The sequence below is a fragment of the Metopolophium dirhodum genome, chromosome 2 (assembly GCF_019925205.1).
Source record: "Metopolophium dirhodum isolate CAU chromosome 2, ASM1992520v1, whole genome shotgun sequence".
In the NCBI taxonomy this organism is placed as follows: domain Eukaryota; kingdom Metazoa; phylum Arthropoda; class Insecta; order Hemiptera; family Aphididae; genus Metopolophium; species Metopolophium dirhodum.
In genome coordinates, this window is record NC_083561.1 from 1828975 (window position 1) to 1850629 (window position 21655).

At 31.8% G+C, this 21655-nt stretch overlaps 1 protein-coding gene across 2 annotated transcripts; it reads right to left on the reverse strand.

The window, feature by feature from the left end:
• Nucleotides 1-673: 673 nt before the first annotated feature.
• Nucleotides 674-21420, reverse strand: LOC132939255 (uncharacterized). 2 transcript variants are annotated; one of them, XM_061006332.1, is made up of 5 exons: nucleotides 21065-21419; nucleotides 20218-20294; nucleotides 12437-13382; nucleotides 4184-4671; nucleotides 675-2827 (listed from the first exon to the last, which is right to left on the reverse strand). In XM_061006332.1, the coding sequence occupies exons 3-5, from the start codon at nucleotides 13347-13349 to the stop codon at nucleotides 2402-2404; spliced, it is 1827 nt and encodes a 608-aa protein (XP_060862315.1). In that variant the 5' UTR covers nucleotides 13350-13382; nucleotides 20218-20294; nucleotides 21065-21419; the 3' UTR covers nucleotides 675-2401. The 2 variants fall into 2 exon arrangements, with proteins under 2 accessions (XP_060862316.1, XP_060862315.1); XM_061006333.1 differs by lacking the exon at nucleotides 20218-20294 and having other exon boundaries at nucleotides 674-2827; nucleotides 21065-21420.
• Between the last annotated feature and the right edge of the window lie 235 nt (nucleotides 21421-21655).

Consider the following 21655-nt stretch of genomic DNA (forward strand, 5'->3'; position numbering starts at 1 on the left):
CACTGATATCATTCCAGCAGATCAAATAAATTGTAACAATAATTAATAATTCCTTAAAAATAAAAATAACGGACTATGCATATTATGTTTTATTTATATGTACAGCCCGGTACAGGCACAGCGTAGGATATTCTTAATAGGAAACACTCATTATCTCGAAAAGCTTACAACTATAATACATTTCGATACACGAAATTCGATTTTTCTAATATTCCGAAAAATGTTCTGCCTAGGAATTTAATATTATTATCAATTAATAGTATTCTAACCACTAATTTATCCCTATCAAATAATTAACGTTTTTATTAAACCAGCTTAGGTATCCATGACCGACTTTACACTCATTCCCAACCCAACCCCAACCTGACCAATAACATTGCACATATATGTTGTCAAGCTTTCAAGCTCCTATAGGCTTCATTCTCTGTAGGTATGACTGTACTTTACTCAACACTCAACATCGCCTTTCAAGTCACTCGAAGTTGAAGATCGAAGTCTTTTTTCTTCTATAAAACGTGTAGACAGACACAAAATAACACATCATTGTACAACCTATACAATCATCGATTCACCCAAAATGTAAATTCGAAAACTTCTAGCCATTTGTAATAATAGTAGGTCATAAATATCGTATTACAAACACAATAAGTAGGTAATAACTGAATAACACAATATGATAAATTATATATTACAATGGCCACGAGAGAAACAAAACGGTTAGCTACAATAATATTATAACTATTATATGGGGTAAAAAAAAAATAATAACATTAATCACATTGTAGGTATGTACAAAATATACAATGTACATATTATGTCATACTGATGGATGGAAATGTATTTCCTCGTGTTCAGATAGGCACTTAATCTAAAAACATAAGTATAAAAATATATAACACGCATGCGGAAGTTGTATTATTGTGACGAAATTAAATTATTATGGATTCGTGTTGAACCGTATAATAATATGGTGTACCTAAATTAAACACATCATATTAATTTTTATGGATTTTGCCGGTACTATTTTATTGCACAATTCTCAATAATAGCATAATAAGTACAGTTGTAACGGCGCTTATGGCTTATAACAATTCGTATATAACGTAGATAAGGTAGATACGAGGTACCTATAAGTCTGTACGTGTATTTGTATAAAATATAATGCATCTACTCGCCGTCATTGCAGTAAAGTTACCATTAATATTATTTTATTCACTAGCGCACTAGCGGGTGAATAAATAAATTATAATTAATAATTTAAACAGCGGTATGCACTCGCTTTCCAAGTTAGTTTTTGGGATTATGAAAATAAACTGTATTCATTTTTATACTAACATATTATATATAAAAAAAAAATGCCTAATTTTTACTATTTTATTTTGTAGCGATTTTTTTAGGTTTTTAATCGGGAGAAAATCTGTTCATAAAAAAAACCGTTCAACGTACAAATAATAACAAATATTAAACTAATATATTTTTTTTTAATAAATAAATAAGCATACACAATTTGGACAAGCAGTGTAGTGCCCCATAACACTTGCAGGGCACCACCAATTGTTATATCACACAATACACTCATCTAAGTTTTAAACGGTTTCGTTAATTACAAGTATATTGTGTAAACACTACATTGGTTTGATATTTGATGTCTGCCATACATTATTAAAGTCTTAAAAAAGTGTATTATCTGGTCCCAATTATTAAAAAATTCAAAATAATTATATAGAAGTTTAAAATAGTAAGGTTATACACAATAGAAGTGGAAATGGTCCTTGAATAAAAGAAAAAATATATAGCTAAGTGTAAAAGGTATATTTCGTATATTCACGCGGTGGTTAAGAGGATTTGTACTGTTGAGAGGATTTACTGTCCTATGTCTTACAAGTGCATAACATAACAAATTTACACACAGAATAGATCATGTTTAGCTTCGTTCGTTTAAAAATTAGATTGAATCGACATTCGACCTTTTACGAAATTTGATGGTAAGAACATTATTTGTTTGTTTGTATGTGGTGTTTTTTTTTACGATTATTCAGTTTTTAAGTGAGTTATGATCATTTTTAATTTACTTAATATTATATACGTGAAACTTACTAAACAATTGAACTATCGTAGAAAATCCACATATACAAACATAGATAAAATGTTATTATACCATCAGGTTTCATAATAGGTCGATTCACTCTAATTTTTAAACTATAACGAAGCAAAACGTGATCTGCTGATCGCAAATCTGCTTGTTGCGCACTTGTAAGACTGAGCCAGCGTTACGCCATTTAAACATAATATAATTTGTTGCAGCGAACCGGGGGAATGCATCATGGTTGCAGCACGCGCATTCGAAGGCCACGGCGCCGACGGTGGTGCAGTATTGTCGCAGTGGTTCGTCGATGTCGTGTCAACAGTGCTTGCAGCGGTCGGCTTGGAAAAAGTACTTCAGGCTCTTGAAGTACAGCGAATTGATGCTTACGAGGATCTTGTCCCATTTGCCTAGCGACGCCCTCCGCGGGTACGTCGGGCTGGCCTCCACCGCACAGGCCACGCCCCGGTAGATGTCGGTGGCCACCAGCACGGGCCCACGCACTTCGTACGGCAGGTACCGGATACCCTCCAACGACTCCAGCTGGTACTGGTTGGCCAGCCTGATCATGCGCGTGGCGTACGATTTCAGCTTCTCGGAGCCGAGGGTCCAGGGGTCCCTATCGCTGCACAGAGTGTTTACGTCCGCGACCGCGTCGTCCATGTACTCTGCGGGAATGTAACACCGGCCTAGCGTCTCGCTGTCTGTAACGATGTCCCGGGAGATGTTGACGATCTGCAGCACCTGCGGCACATACATAAGCATAGAAGATAGTGAAGCTGTCGCATAGGCGTAAATTTGGTTAAAAATCAGTGGGGAGGTTAGAAATATCAATTAACACGTATTAAAGTAATTTATTATATTTACGAGGTTAAGTACCTCTTTGGGTAGGGATTTAAGTGGGTGGGTAGGGGTGAAGGGGGACTCAGTTAACATCAGGTTAACACCACCCAATTTACGTCTAACAGCATGTCAAGAAAAATTTTCGAAAAAATTGAATGCTCGAAAATTGGAATACTCGAGCGTTGATACTTAGATATAATATAACTTATAACTAATGTAGCGTTGCAGCATCATATCGTATATAAAGTGGGATATAAATAGGTATGAATACATTGTATTAATTGATCGAACAACCAGCCAAAACGCTCATCACTCATAGTTTATACTTTCTCTTTTAGATTTCAATTTATGTAAATTTATGTCAATTATGATTTCTAGCTTTGTCTTCTATAAATTGAAAACAAATAAAAAAATATGGAAATCCTACAACTTTTAAGCCTAGCATATTATAAATAGGGTAATTCATCAAGCATGCTCAACTCCTTTTTTTCTACAATAATGCAGTATTATACAAAATTGTGTACTACCTATGGAGATAAAAGCGTTTATTTTTAAAATTAGAGCCCCCCTTTTATACGGTAAATTGATAAGCAGATAATTTTTCTTAAAATATTGACGTAGGTGACAGCATCAAAATTCGAATGAGGAGTGTTTGAGTTATTTAACTTTATGTATTAAAGTTAATAGGTCCATGATAATGAGTGTGCAATAAATAGGAGCTAGTAGCTACCGTGGTGATTTGGAAATTTTAGTAATTAATATCAATCATCAACATTTATAATTTGTAAAAATGCAAGTTTAACTGTCCAAGTATAACAATTTTATTAATTACTAATATTACATATATTTTATATATTTGTAAAACAATTTTCAAGGACAATTATTCTTATTGTAAACATTTTATTATTTTAATAACAGAGAAACTACTCTTTTGAATTTTGAATTAGGACATTAGGTAGGCACGTCGATATTTTCAAAAAAATAATCTGTTAAATAATGTGCAGTCAAAAAGAGGGTTCTTATTTGAAAAACAGAAGTTTGTCCATTACATGACACTTCTTAAGTACTACAAATATAAATCTCAAGAATTTGAAAATATGGTCCTTAAGTAAGTATATTATTTTAAAATTCCAAAAATCAGAACTTAAATAAATTTATTATTACACAATCACTGGCGTGAGCATGCTTGGAAAATCATCATGTACAATATATCTTAGATATATTATATGAAAATACATAATATCTGCCGCGTCTCACCTGTCCCATCTGTTGCGCTTTTCCGATAACGAAATCGTGCCTTTCATCGTCGTCGATCTGTGTACCACTTTTGTATACCATCACGTACACGCACAGCGTCCCCACGCTGCCGGCCACGTAACTCGAGTATAACAGCAGGTCAGTCTCGTTCTGGACCGTTTTTCCATCCACGTCCCACCGGTAGCCGTCGAGCAGCTCGTAGAACGGTTTCCGGGGCAAGTAAAACGATATCTGCGATATGGCCCGGAAGCACGACATCTCCTCGTCGGTCAGATCTAGGCGGTACTGTTCCCAGTTCACCTCTAGTTTCTGCGGAGTCATCGACGTCTTCACGTCGTAGTCCGCGTTTCTATCCGCGAACAGTTCGTCGATGAACGTTTCAATCAGCTTTAGTTTCTGCTTCTTGACGCCAACCTTCGGCTCGCTGTCGATCATGTCGTCCGTCACCCGACAAAACGCGTATAGTATGATCAAATGCAAACGGACTCCTGCAAGAAAGACAATAATGTACATCTGGGATCACCGGCATTGATATTCATGGAGGGCCACTTTGGGAATTCAGGAAGTTTTTTGGGGCCCTCAGAATTTAATGTACCTACCTATACATTATTATCACAAGAAAGTAAAGGTAAAATCAACAATTAAAATGAATGAAACCCTCATTGAATTCCCCACCAAAAATAATAATTAAAAAAATTAATTTTTTCTCCGCAGGCCAGATAAATGTTGTCCGGGGACCGTCACTTAGTGATCACTAGTGTTCAGTAAACAGAGTGTTCAAAAAGTTTGAAAGAGCATATACCATATTATACGCACGTATATGATTCCGTGGATATAATATTATATAAGTGCATTATGCATTTGTGCATAAACATATAAACGCACCTGCAGATTAGTATAGATACGCGCAGTAATATATTAGGGAGTTTACCAATTGCGCTCTAAACATTTTAGGGTCGATATACCAATTGCGCTCTAAAATTGTTAGGGTCGATAGACTAAATTGCGCTTATACATTTTACACTACCTAAGGAAAACTTATTAGTTAGTAATAATTATATAATAAATTAATACACTAACTGATTTTTTTGCTTGTATTAATGCATAATACATTGTGAGATATTGAGTATTTTACTACCTTAGCATTAAACTAACCACATATGAATCAAGGGGAGCACTTAACTCATGACTTATAACTCACGTGTTAACTCTAAGGCCTAAACTAAAATAAAATAATATTAATAATAATAAGATAATAGGCGATTAAATCATAAAGTAATAAGATTTTGAGTTTAAGGTAATCATGATGTTGTATTTTGCATGTTTAAAGAATAATAATAATTTTTTTAATAATAATTTGAGCATGGCATTATAATTTAGAATAATACAATTTGGCTTCACAAATTGTACATCTCCACTTTATTCCATTTTTTGAGATAGTACATTTTTGAAACTTAAACTCATCGAGAACTAATAACGGTTGTCGGTTTACCTTTTTCACTAAGAGCTTATTTAAAACGATCTATATTGTAACGTCAAACAACTCAAACTAATACTAAACGACTAACAAGACATAAGTATTGGGTATCATCAATGTGTTATTCTATATTCATCATCCATAAAGAGAAATCAAAATGATGGTGTAATGGTTTTTGTCAAGCATTACCTGAGCTTAGAATTTTTTGAATATAATTTCGTTGACTCAAATATAGTTAAATTACACTTTCCCAATACAGTTGTTCCAATTAACTTACTATGTGTATATAGGTCACCCAATACTGATAATGATGTCTTTATCGAAACATTAAGTGACCTCATTAAAGAAAATAATTATAGTAACACGATAACCGTTATTGCAGGAGACATGAATATCAATATTGTTGGTGTTCAAGAAAAAAAAATAATATATATTTAAATCTACTGTCTGAATGTGGTTTCATATCTTTCATAAATGTTTATACTAGATTACCTGCGGGTTTTAATCATTCGTGTCTAGACCACATATTCATTAATTGTAGCGAAAACCAAATGAGTAATACTACTTCGGGTGTGATACTATCAGATATCACAGATCACTGTACAATATGTGTTTCTATACCAAACAATGCCAAAGTAGATAATTAGGACAAAAGGTTTAACATTATTGATTATAATAGAATTGTATCTAATTTACTTAATGAAAAATGGTATGAAGTGTATAATGAATTCAGCGATGTCAATAAATGCTATAATGCCTTTGCAAATATAATTCAAAATGCAATCACTAAATCAACAACTACTGCGTATTAATGAATGCTAAGAATAAGCGACTAAAAGATTGGATGACAAAAGGTTTGTTAATCTCGGCCCGACACAAACAGTCTATCTCAATGAAGTGTAAAAAACACCCTAATAATATACAGTTAAACTTACATTATAAGAAATTCAAAAATAATTTCACAAAAACTATAAGACTAGCAAAAGAGAAATTTTACCAAACAAAATTTAAAAATGTTGACTCGAACGCTAAATTAACCTGGAAACTAGTAAATGAAATTACCGGATCTAAATGTATAAGTGATAATGAAATTATCAAAATAAAACGTAATGAACATGAAATACATACTAAAAATGATCCCATAACCGCGTCCAATATGTTTAATAATTTTTTCATTAATATTGCGAAAAATATAGCAAATATAAATCATCTATTACAAAAAAATACCACGAACTTAAAAATATTTCTTTTAATGAAATTTTTTCAAATACAATTGAATCTTCAGATATACTTATTATTATAAATAGTCTTTATTTATAATATATTTATAATAATAAGTATATCTGAAGATTCAATTGTATTTGAAAAAATTTCATCAAAAGAAATATTTTTAAGTTCGTGGTATTTTTTTGTAATAGGTGATTTATATTTGTTATATTTTTCGCAATATTAATGAAAAAATTATTAAACATATTGGACGTATATATATTAATATGTCATCTGAAGATGACACGGCAGCGGGTTTGGATGGAGTGACCGTGAAAATCCTAAAACACATAAGCAAATACATAGTGGATCCCCTTGCTTTCATATATAATTTAAGTCTAAAGCGATGTATTTTCCCGGATAAACTAAAAATAGCGGATATTAAACCTATATTTAAGAGTGGGGATAAAACAAATATGAACAACTACAGGCCAATATCCATGTTAAGTAATTATTCTAAAATTTTTGAAAAAATTATTAAAGCAAGATTAATATCTTTCTTAGAAAAAATCAACTTTTATCAAAAAACCAATTTGGCTTTAGGCCAGGGTTGAGTACTGATAATGCCCTTTATAAAGTTACCCAGTTTTTGTACAGCGCATTAGATAATAGTAAAAAATCATTGGCAATCTTTTTAGATATAGCTAAGGCATTTGATACGGTTGATCACGATATTTTATTAAATATATTGCCCAGCTTTGGAATAACTAAATGTAGTCTAACCTGGTTCAAAAGCTATTTAACTAATAGAAAACAAACAGTTAAAATTAATGGAATTAATGGTAACATGTATGAAATTAAATATGGAGTACCTCAGGGTAGTGTATTGGGCCCTATCTTCTTCATTTTATATATAAATGAAATTTGTAATCTTAACATTGAGAGTTCAATAGTAACATATGCGGATGATACCTGTCTGCTTTTGTCACATAATACATGGAAAGGTGTTTATGAAAAATCTGTAACTGGCTTTCGTAAAATAGTAAAAACATTGAAAGAAAGAAATCTATCCCTAAACATAGAAAAAACAGTGTTTATTCCGTTCTCTATTAACAAATCCGATTCTACTATTAGCTCCATTTCAATACACGAATGTTCTAATAACAAGAACTGTAACTCAATTAACTGTAAGCAAATTAATAAAGTTATAAAAATAAGATATTTAGGAGTAATCATTGATAATCACTTGAAATGGAACTTACATGTTAACAATCTATTAGGGAAACTACGCTTCATAACCTATAATATGTTCAAATTAAAAAAAATAGTTCCAAAACAAACAATGAGATTAGTTTATTTTGCTCTATACCAATCCAATTTCCAGTACGGTTTATTAGTATGGGGTGTCCTTCGAGACAATATTATAAATCACCTAATAATAAATCAGAATAACATTGTTAGAATCTGCCTAAATAAGCTTTCACTAAAAGGATCAACAATTGAAAACTATAAGGAATTAGGGGCCTTGCCAGTTAGACAATTATATAAAAAAAATAGCAATTATGTTCATTATTAAACAACTTGATATTGATCAGTTACATAGTGATAATAGTCATATAAGAGAAATTAGGAAATATGATTGTCCAGTTAAATATACCTATAAATCTTTTGGTCAAACATTTGTAGATTATCTAGGCCCGACTTATTACAATTCTATGCCTCTGGACTTTAAAAGAAATATTATTACAAGTAAAAAAATTAATAATAAAGGATTTTTATATAAATATATATTTTTAGAATTGAATAATAATGTGTATTAATTATATTCTTTATTGTAAATTATTGCTAAATTGTATGTTATTTATATATATAACAGTATATTTTGATTGCTATAATGCTGTATCAACTAAATGTATTACTAATTTATTTATGTTAAACTTTATACATCACTTTTTCTTTTCTTCTCTATTATTATATTATATTATATTTTTTAAAGTTTTCATATTCATAAGTCAATGTACATAATATTTTAAGAAATTACCTAATTATTTTATTATTTATTTTATTTTATTGGTGAATTTAATAACTCCCTACCTCCATCACAAGCTATTAGCTTACAGGAGGTAGGTAATCAAAACTGTACCTATTTGTTAAAAATGTTTAATTTGTAACCATTTATTTTGATTTCTAATAAAAAAAAAAAAAATATATACAGTATTACAGTTTATTGTGTGCAACGAAACAATTAGGCTGATAAAATTATCCGATAATAATGAAAACTTGTTTTCGTCCATCACTCAAATGCATACTCCCGTGATCAAAATATATGCGTAATAATAATATCGTTTGATCGAATTCCCGATACTGTTATAAAATATAATATTATAACCAGTAATCAATTGATCAATAAATAAGTTTTTAATTTTCAAGCATTTTAGTGTGTACATCGTTTATGTTATGTTCCATGTTGATGGAATTATATCGAACAACAATATTTTTATATCTGAAGGTAGCCGCTAAGGCAAATTTGAATACGAGCGCAATTGGTATATTGACCGTAAAATATAAGAGGCGCAATTGGTAGACTGACCCTAAAATACAAATTTTGTTTTAGGTGAAATTGGTCCATGCCCCTATATAATACTGTATTCCCGTAAATGTTAATATGTTGTATAATAATATATCTATTTAGTAAATTCGTTGAGATAACGTCGCACCCGCATATGTTGTCTCCGTCTTACACAACTACACAAGTACGAAATTACGTAAGTAATTTTTAAGTGAATTACGAGCATTTACAAAAATTAATATTTTACATACTCATAACTCACTTAAAAATTAAAAGATCGTAAATAACCAAAAAAAAAAAAACACAGATAACGTTTTTGTCTAAAAGTTTGATAATAGGTCAATAAATTCACTCTACTATCAAAACTAACAGCACACAATTGAAACTGGTGAACGAAAATTAGCCATGTCGTACGTATCAGACGGAGCAGCTTTTGACCCTCGGCACGGCAAATACCCGTCCACACGGTGCGGCATTTGAAAAAAGTTTGTTCCGCTACTAATTACTTAAAAAATAATTTTAAACCTTAAAAAATAAGTATTAATGCCGCGCGACTTTGCCAAAAAATACGTCCACTCACACGAGGCAAAGGCGAGCGGCTTTCCTTTGATCATTGATTATAAATACTAGTATTTATAATCAATGCTTTGATATAGACCGTCTACTAGGCCGATCGGAAATTATGCCGCGTGGCATCAAAAAAAGCAGCGTAAAATGTATTTATGTATTCATACTCATGCCGCGCGGCAAAAGATGCTCCGCCTAGACAAAATGTGCGGGTGTGACGTCCTCTCTTCTTAAGTAACGGACAATCGTGTAAAATAATCTATATACTTATTAGACAATTTTTTTATCTACCATTCAAAATGAACCAGCTAGTAAAGGGGCGTAACCGTTTTCCGCCAAAATGACCCTCGCCCGTTATCACCATGGCCGTTTTCCGCCAAAGGTTATAATTATTATTCCGATTTCCGCCAAAAAATATTATTAAAGTATTTAAGATATTTTTTGAGAACCCCTGAACAAAATTTGATGTATGGGCTAACCTTGTATCACACATATTGATCATAAACTATTATCTATATGACTATATCTTATATCTTACTATTATTATTCACCTATTATATAGGTATACCCAATGTATTTCCCAACGTATACGCTTTTATAATATACAATAAAATTAAAACGATATATATAGTATATATTATACGATATATTAAGTTTGTCGTCCAAATAATACGTTATTATAAAAATTAAAATTAAAACAAATTGTGTGTAAACACAGTATAAGTATAAAATATTTTTTATTATTAACATCATTTTGAATATTTACTGTACGAAAAAGAGACTTTTTCGACAAACTCGAACCTAGTTAAATGCCCATATATGTATTTTTCATTTTTTATTTGTCTTAACTGAATTATTTTTCGTGGGGTTTTTAGTTGATTCACACTTGACATTTTACAATATACACTGGTCTGTACCTCATCAATCAAATTCTGAACCTACGTAAATATTGAAGGCGAGTTTTTATAAAACGATTGATTGAAGTCGGAATGAAATGATTCACACAAATTTGTGGTTCTTGTTAATGAAGAAGTTCATTAACAAAAACTTCATCAATTGCATTTAGTACATATAGCTTTTTCGAAAACACTAGTTACCTATATTAGTTGGTAAAAAAAGACGACCCATGTTATCACACAACTCCGATATTTTATTTAATATATAAATGTAAGTCTCTGTTTTTTTGTCAGGCAGCAAACAAAATATAAGTGGTACATAGTGCCCATTTTTGTACCCATGAATTGTATACATTTGAGTAAAAAATCTAGCACTGTACTGGAAAGTGCCATCCATATATATAGTTTGGACATCACATAAAAAATTTAAATTTTTTGCACATGAAAAAATCAAAACTATTTTATAATCATCGTTTAATAATAAAAACGGTTCACCTTGCATCGTCAAAATGTTCATTTCTCGTAATGAGTCGTGTACATATTGTATAGAAATTATAGAAGTTGGATTAGCTGGAAGAACTTTTCGTCGGCTTTCGTACATATTTTTTCGTACACGATCTACGTCATTAACGGAAATAGTAGTACATGAACTTTGTCCAATTTCCCGTAAAATAATTTTTTTGGGTCTCATACTTACATCTTCTACCGCTTACACAGCCTACAGGCTGAATTAATACTTTGTCTGTCAATTAGACGTCTATCGATACCACTATGAATTTCACACTTCAAATTTCACCAGTACGTAATTATTATTATTATTTTTTGTAAAAAGTTTAGCACCTCCACCGAGTAATACCGTATTTGACGTATACGCACGTGTAAATTTAAAATGTTTGTAAACTAGCATAATATGACTGCGGTTACTAGTTATCACTTCAATATTCTCGGAAATTTTTTTTTGACACCGTGGTTTCAACTGACAGGTGCAGACTGACAGCGGACGGCTGATAGCGGATAGCGCTGAGATGAAATAATAATAATATCGTAATCATTACTATTTGATGGAGAATTAGTTCAGGGGTTCTCAAAAAATATCTTAAATACTTTAATAATATTTTTTGGCGGAAATCGGAATATAACCTTTGGCGGAAAACGGCCTTGGTGATAACGGGCGAAGGTCATTTTGGCGGAAAACGGAAACTTTCTAGTAAAGTGCTATGAAGACAAAACTGTAATACATATACAATTACAACACATATTCCTCGTAATGATATAGTACATCATATTCATGTGAGATACGATTCACATCTCACATATTTGAAGATCAGCTCCTGCAGTTTTGATATCGCAACACTTTTAGAGCGATTCGAAGTGAAATTTATATCTATATAAATAATATATATAGCATCGTCTACTTTGGATATCGGAATATGTATAAACATAATAATAACTCTAGGACTTAAAACAAAAAAAATTCCCACAGTTAGATCATCTTCTATACAAATATTTATATATATTCAGTATAATATATACTTTACCTGCTGGAAAAACGAGACTGGCCACGTTGAACGATTTTGAAGCCCTTTTAAGTACGTTTAAACACTGTCTGATGTCGTTGACTGGACTCGGCGACATGTCGCATTCGGCCCTCACAAATTGTTGCATTTGCTGACTAAGGTATTTCCAACTTGTGCTGTAACGGAGTGGAAATTCGAACGTGTACGTGTCCGCAAGCCCGTATGACTTGTCGAAAGCCATGCTGCCCAAGACGATTATCACGTTGGTGATCAGGAAGAACAGACATTCCTCGAACGGTAAATCATCGGCGACGAATATGTTTAACGAGGTTTTCTCGTTGATGTGCCACACGTCGTCTTTGAGCGCTATGCGATCGACCCAACAGAGGTACAGAGTGGGAACAATAACCGCGATCGCTGACGAGGTTGACTTTTTAACAAAGTAGTTACCGGCACCGTACCATAGGAACATTATGACGGGGCACGACCACCACATGATGCAGCCCAAATAGAACGTGTCTTTACCCGGTACAGCTATGTTGTAGCCCTGAATTGTCGTCATAGCTAAGACTAATATCGGTATCCATCGGATCAGCGTGTAGCTTGTCTTATTGAAGTTGAAATTGAAACAAGCCGGAGACCACCTGGTAAAAATCAAGGCCCACAGTGATGTCATAAGGGTTTGTATGACGAAAAACATGTACTCTTCGACGGGCACATATCCTATGACAGCTAAAATGTTTTTGGGCTTGTACATCCAGGCGTTGTGGAAGATTATATAGTTGTCCCACGGTGTCGTGTACACAAACGCCATCGTACAGACGAATCCGATTTTGAACAGTTCTAATCGACTTATAAACGGCCATGTTATCAACGCTAATACTGCGACTACCGGTAGTGTGTAAATAAAATGCACGTCTATGTAAGTCAACATTTTCAGTATAGGTGTTTGGTGAAACTGGAATACCTATGTATAAAAAAAATGTTAGTTATAATATCAATTATACAACATGTTATATATAAATATAAGAATGAAGAGTGTAAAAATTAGTTTAAAATATAATACAAGTAGGTACGTTCTAAGGTTGAATTATTATTACTTATGTTACAAAATCGTCAATTGCTGAAGTTAACATCAAATAATAATATTATTTTTAGAAAAAAATGCTATACATCTATAATAGTACCTATTAACTATTAACTTTCTTTCATTCCCTCTAAAATATCGATAAATTGGATAACTTAATTTGTACACTTGATAAACATGGAAGATTTTTAATGTATTATGTGTTTTATGTCAATTTTATATTCAAGATAAGTACAACTAATTCATATAAGACATTGTAATGAGTACCTAATGGATGTGCTATATTTAAATTAATTGATAAATCATCACTACGAAAAACGAGTAAGTAATCAGATAGATACTGTAGTCTGTAATTTATCAAGGCTACATTTCTAAGGAAATGTTGTTTTATAATTATAAAGCTGTATTACTCGACTTCTCCAAACAAAATTATCTATTTCAAAATTTAGCACTCACTAATTTGCGTATTACGGTGTAATAATTTCATCGGATTAGGCAGTTTAGGTGTACCTCTGTAGGTAAAAAATATATACAATAATATTGAAAACAACACAAGGTACCACAAATCACAAATGTACCTATTCATATTTTCTCTCTTAGTTATGCGGGGACATGAGTTGGGTACTAATATGTATTAAGCTATGCTCTAAACCCGATCTTTTATCCGTACAATCTTCTATAAATTTAAAAAAAAAACTATACCATATAAGTTATAGAACAAGCTGTGCCAAAAATACTCATTTCAACTTGACGGTTACAGTTCAAAAGTTGTATGTAATTTTCACAGTTTTTTAATATATTAAGTTTAAACATAAACATTTCCGGATTAAAAATTAATCTAAATAGTCTCCGAAAAGTCAAAAACAAAAAGTTTAATTTTCGTATTTTAACTAAAAAAGGTGGGTAAGTGGATGTCGCTCTGCTGTACAGTAGGTTACAAGTGGGTCACTGTAATGATGGTGTTAAATTTGAATTTAATGATCTAATATCATTTTATAAGAAAAACGATTCTGAGCGAAAACGTTCAGTCAGCCTATGATATTACCAAGTATATTTGATGATATTATTGTGAATAAAGTAATTTATATATAACCTATTTACGTGGAGCCTTGTTTTAAATTTTCAATCCTTAGCCATAAAAGTTAAACATTTTATACATTTTTTACTACAAAATAATTAATAAATTATAAATTTGATAAAATATGTTATCAAAATTTGAACTTTAAATGAATATAAAAAAAATTGTGCCAATGTATTTTTAATATTTTTCAACTGTTATTAGAACATTATATCAGGAGCCTTATATTAAATTTTCAAGCTTTTTTACTCAACAGTTAAAATTTTATTGATATTTATAGAAAAAAAAAACTAAAAAAATTGAAAACTGACAATGTCCGTAAACAGCTCAAAAAGGGTCAAAATATTTTCAAAATTTGATGGTGTATAGAAAATGAAAATATAAACATTCATTAAAATTTCCATATATTCACAGTTATTTGTTTTTAAATAACAACAAAATAGCAAAATCGTTACATGAGAAATCGAGTGAATATCAAATGTTGTAAAAATATGAATTTCAAACGCTTATAAAAATTTAATTTGACTTACTTGTAGACTTTTTTTTTTTGATAAAGGTAGATAAGCTTATGGATAATCTTGTATTACATTTTCAAATCTTAGAATGAAAAAGGAAAATTTTTATGAATTCTCAACTCAAAATAATTTGCTAATTTTCGTGATTTTTTCGTATTTTGTCAATATTTGAACTTTAAATGCTTATAAATAAAAACTGTGACTAAGGATTTTTAATATTTTTCAAATGTCATTGTAACAATAGAGTAGGAGCCTTGTATAAAATTTTCAAGCTTTTTTACCCAACAAATAAAATTTTATTAATATTTGTAGAAAAAAAAACTAAAAAAAATGGAAACTGAAAATGTCCGTAAACAGCTCAAAATAATTCAAAATATTTGGAAAATGTTATGGTGTATAGAAAATGCATGTATCTACAGTCATTTGTTCTAGAGTTGCACCAAAAACTAAAATCGATTTTCTCTAAAATAGATGTTGCGTAAAAATGCCCGTTTTTTCCTTCATTTTTTGTTTGTTTTTCATGTCGCTTTTGAAAACTACTGTTAATTTTAATTAGGTGTTGTTATGTAAGTGAAGATACGTGGCTGGAAAGACGGTTTGTTATACGTTAAATGGGTTTGAATAATTAAAATACTTACAAAAAGTCTTGTCTTGGGGTTTTGAGCCCCAGACGGGCAGCGATTTTTTTTTGTTAAAAAAAGCACTTGAATTCTTGTTTTTTTAACACTTTTCACAACAAAAACGGTTAAGTATTTAGTTTGATTTTTAATAAAATAGTAATTATCGAATAAATTAGATGCACACATTACGAGTGCGGGACATCGTTAGAATATTTAAATTGAAAATTGTGTTAACTTATACAAATTATACAATGTATAAAATAACTTGAAAATTTCGTGTTTCACGAATTTTGTCAAAATTTGAACTTAAAGACATTACTGATACACATAAATTTATAATATTTTTAAATTGCTACAATTAAAACCTATGAAAAACCTTTTATTTAATTTTCAAACTTTCTGACCGAGCATAAATATTGTTATTAAAATGAATAGGCAGGTAAGGCAAATAAACTAAATCAATTCGAAAATTTTAAATGCCCATAAATAGCTTAAAATGTGTCTAAATATATTGAAAATATCATTGTAATAATTTAAGTAATGGTAAAATGATTCAAGTTTCTATGATTAATATTTTTTGAATGATAACAAAATACCTTAGAAATTAGAATATTAACTAGTGTCGTCAAAATTTGAACACAGTTAAAAAATTAATGCCAAACGTTTTTTTTACTTTGGTAACAAAAACTTCCGGTTTTCAGTACATCTAAGCCTGTGTTCTAGACTAATTATATATAAATTACCCACTAAATGTGAGTGGGGTAACACATTTTTTTTCCTTTATCATATCTAGATTTTATGTTATATAATATGAAACAAAACATATATAGTAGCGGTGCCTATTATAACGGTATCATAATATCATCTTACATAATAGTATATCATATTAATATTAATTTATAAATAATTATTCATAATTCGCTGATTTTCTAAACCTTTAACCATATTCACTAAAATGTATTAGTATTCAGTGTTAACTATAAAATAATCAAATGTTGCACACATGGAAACAACAATAATTCAATGCACCAACTAGATTCACTTTTCTATCAGAAAAGATGCTGATTTCAAAAATTGGAGCATTTTTATTACAACAAATTTTTTTTTTGAAAAAAAAAAATAAACATATCATTGTAAATATAATACTTTTAGCGCTATGCTCAGAATCTAAAACGATAAAACAATAAAAAAAAATAATTCAATATTTATTTTTTTCAAAAATGTAAAAAAAATGTTCATACTTGATAAAATGGGTATTTACCTTTAAAAGAATCCTGTTAAATAGTTATTATCTCGAATAATTGAATAAATAAATATATATTATTGCTTATTTGTTTATTGTTAATGACTGTTATGTAATTTTATTATCATAAAAATCCAATTTACTATATTCTTTAGATTATAATCTATATAAAATATACTTGGTAATTATTAATGATTTTTTTTGGTTAAATATCGTATAGAGTACTATAGGTTGACGACTAGAATATGCTGAACATGAATCTACAATGTTATAATATACCTATAATTTTATATTCCCACGCTGATGGGAATCGAATAAGATGCTTTTCGATATAGACGAGGCACCTACCTGTCTCTAAAGATCGAAATAATTCATTTTTAAATTAAAATTACGTGTATCGTAGGTAGGAGGTACGATATATTTTTGTAGTATTTAAAAGATCGTTATTATATAGCAGTTATGGTAATATAGTAGCACTATAGCAGCTAGATTTGTTATGTTATGCTTACATTACCTCGGCTTTATCATGATCGCACTCAAAACAATTTCGGCGTTTACGCAACCGGTGCGCCAACTTTATTATCGAGAGGATTCGTTCGTAAAATTAAAACTCAACTCGAAGGATATTGAAAATAATCGCGTGCGACTGTTTACGGCATAGTGTGACACTGTGACGTATAGATGATAGGTACCTATCAGCCGATTATTATTATTATCCATTATAGGTAGGTATAGATCACTGACGTTTCATTAACGCATACTTCAAATCACTGATCTAATCATAGGCACATATAAATTATTATTATTATTATTACATTACATATAGGCAGTGGTGGACTTACGCCAACATGGAATAATAATAATAATAATCATAATATTGTGATCGTATATAGCTTTTTATACTTACGACCATCGCGGTTACGACGTTACGCAACATTCTGCGTGTTTATGCGCGGTGTATAAAAATATTTCCTCTATAATGTAGAGATACCTGTAACTAGACGATTGCAAGGGCGTTCGGTATAACTAAACATAATATCATGTTATTTTATAGCCTTATAGGCAGAGAGGGACTTACGATATTAATGCAATACAATACTATAATATGCCTGTGTCTTACAGTATGTATTATTTACGTAAAAACGCAATAAATATACCTAACGGTGGCGGTGGTGTAAAATAATATCCTTATACGTTTGCAGCTCAATTGTGGCGCAATTGTGTACCTACGATGATTGTACACAATAGGCATAATATGATGTTCCGTGTTTATGTCACGACAATATAATAATTTTTTTTTATTATTATCCTTTCGGCCGGTGGCCTAGCAATGGTCCCAACAGTTCATAACAATAAATACAGTCCACTCCCCTGCCACAGAGATCCAGCGTGCAGTAGATTATCGCACTCACGTCGGCAAGCCTATGTACCTACAAATGCCTAATATTGGGTTTGCCGACTCAAATGGGCATGGCAATGACGCAGGTATATAATAAAAATATGTCAATATTGGTTAGGGGGCCCCCATAGTCTTTCCGAGTCTTTTCACCAACATATCATTAAATACACACCCACTCAAATATATACCTATTCCGTCATCAACAAATAATCACTGCAAGCAATATAAACCGAATCCTATATCGAAATATAATGCGTTTAATATCAGGGTACACATTATAATATTATAAGCAATCAATTAAACATTTAACGAATCAATAGTGATAGAATTAAACAAAACTTAGTGATTTGTCCATTAAATTAATACATTTTGTATGCAACTATATGTAATATTTTAATATCAACTCAAAAACTTAAATTATTATTATTATCAAGGGAGCTGGAGCAACCATTTTTTCCCATACATTTAACTCAATAAGTGAAAGAAAATTAAACATACTTCCAGTAGCACGATTTCAATTTTGAAAAGTAAATTTAGTTTGTATTCCTCTTTTCTAAGTTTGCTCGGAAGTGGATTCTTATATTTTTCATTTCGTCGCCATCTACAACTAAGTCAAGTCTAAGTTTATTTTGATAAAAATATAAACTTACTATGCATCATATTAAAAATAAAGTCGTAAATCCATTGGCGCAACTAGAAATTTGAACTAGGGAGTGCTTAAGCTCCAGGTTTTTTTGTGACTCAATGTGACCTAACACCCAACGATTTTTTATGGGGTGCTAATTTTGATTTAGGGGCAAATGATCCAAAGCACCCCCCCCCCCCTAGTTACGCGCCAAGCGTAAATTTATTTCCGAACAAACCTAGAAAATAGACTAACGAATACGCTCATCTTTTCAAAACTAATTTAAGTCCATCGAAACAAGGTGAATTTTTATTCCTCTTTAGGTACTGTTTACATCAAATTTCTGCCCTACAGCCGGAGCAAAAATATTTTCTCCGTGTTAGTTGACTTGAGCATGCGCGTATAGGTATTAGAACATTTCTAAGAATCTAGTACGATAAATATTACGACAACACAAAATAAACTGTAAATCCGGAAATTCAAATTTCATCGCAAAAAGTGCGATAACGTAACGGATTACACACACTGATGTTCATTTACTTCTCACACATTGACACAGCCAAAATCTAACTTCACACAGCCTAGTCTAACTTATATGGAAATACTGTATAAAGTATAAGCATTATACCTACATTGTCTATAATTTAGTTTTGGGTTGGAAAAAAAATAAACATTTTTTAAGTATTGGTTGTATAAACAAATAAACTTTTTTTTAACTTCCTAAAAAGTTAACAAAAAGTGTGTAGTAACTTTTAACTTAACTGAGTTAACCTATAATTAAATTAACTTTTAACTTTTTGCTATTGGTGCATATTAACTTAACTTAACTGAGTTAAAAAAAATCATTAACTTGCCCAGCCTTATGGTATTACCTAATATTACGTACACTAGAATACAATACGTAATTTCCCATTATTTTAAATTAATTACCTAAACAAATTTTTCATATCTACATCATATTTACAAACTTTCTTCATAATATTATGTATTTTAATAAAACAAAAATGCAAAAAAAGAACAAGAATTTTAGGGAACAGCGTGAATTGTGTCCGCCGGACTTAGGAGTAGGTTTACATAATGACTATCAAAAATAAAAACTGCAGTACATTTATCTATGAAGTACAAAAATCTTTGCTCGCAGCTTTTCCAATGTACCTGCCCATATGGTACCCGGAAAGTCGGGAACTTAAGTTCATAGTTTTCATATAATATTACAAAATGAACAGTATACTAACCTATATGATATCGGGTCTCGGGTCTTGTAAAACGTAATCATCGCAACGTACTCACTGCATATTATAGGCTTCGCACTCTATAAAATACATAATATGTACAACAAAATATCTATTACGCGCGCGTAACGTGCCTTAATATATTATATTATATTGACTAACGGCGCAGTCGTGTTAGTATATAATACTAAATTAAACGATTGAGACGTACGAAAGCACTCGTATTTACGATGATAATATTACTATGATCGTTGTTGTGATATTACGATAATGCTATCGTGTACGATATAATAATTATTATAATATAGTAGGTAACGATATTCAATGTTTGTAAAACGCGCAAAAGGACGCACACGCTGTACAGGACCGCCGTATTGATGGACGCGAACGAGTTATGGTGGTCGGTGTGGGATTTTTTGTTGGAATACGATGTCAGCGTGTATTTAAGTCGGTGTGGTGCAACATCGCGCAACATTTGTTTTTATTTTAGAGCGAACGGACGGATACCTACACGGCGGCGGCGGCATGGCATCGTGTGTTATAGTGGTGGCCGCCCCTTCCTCGTGTCCAAAGTCACCACTGCCGCGTGGTGCGACTCGCACGCGAACGGGACGACCTACTAGTCACTAGCTTACTACCACTCCAGCCTACGACCGCAACTTTAAAATGTTTTAATACATCACGGTTTTGGGCATCTATTTTTATTAACATTTTTTTTTTTTTTTTAACGTCTCTCGGGAAGCTTGCACGCGACTCGCCAAAATTAAAATGGCCGAAGATTGCCCATGTTGTACATCACTACGCCACTATATATATATACGATGATGATGAACATTTGATGTATACTCACGTCAAGCCGCACGCCATAATATTATTATGATGCCGGCGATCACTCTTCTATCGTTCCCCGAGCAGACGATCGCGTGCGACCGTCGCCGGTTTTTTATAATGAGCCGAGTGTGTCATTGAGCGGAGTTATACCGCACTATTATTACTCTGCAGTTGTATCGTACAATTATGCGTCACACGGGTAGTATAATTGTGTGTGCCTATAACAGCTGGCACTTCGTCTGCGATCGCATCTCAGGTTGTCGTATTTAGGCGCAGGTACGATCGTCGCGTCGTCGGCGGTGTAACCGAATTTCGAGGAGCGCGATTCGAACGACGACCTTGTAGGTAAATGATTTTTCACTACCGCCGGATAACCTCTTTCGCCCACCTACGCGACGTTACATAACGCTACTGACAACGATGGTAAACAAAATGTTGTTACATAACGTCCGCGACAATAATATTATTGTACGAGTGCGTTGCCGACGCCGCCGCGGAGTGAGCGTTTCCCATCGCCGCACGGCGCGGATAGTGGATACATCGTATATGCCGTACGATATTTAGTGACGTAGTGAGCGCTACGATTTTATTATTACTATTATTGTTTTGG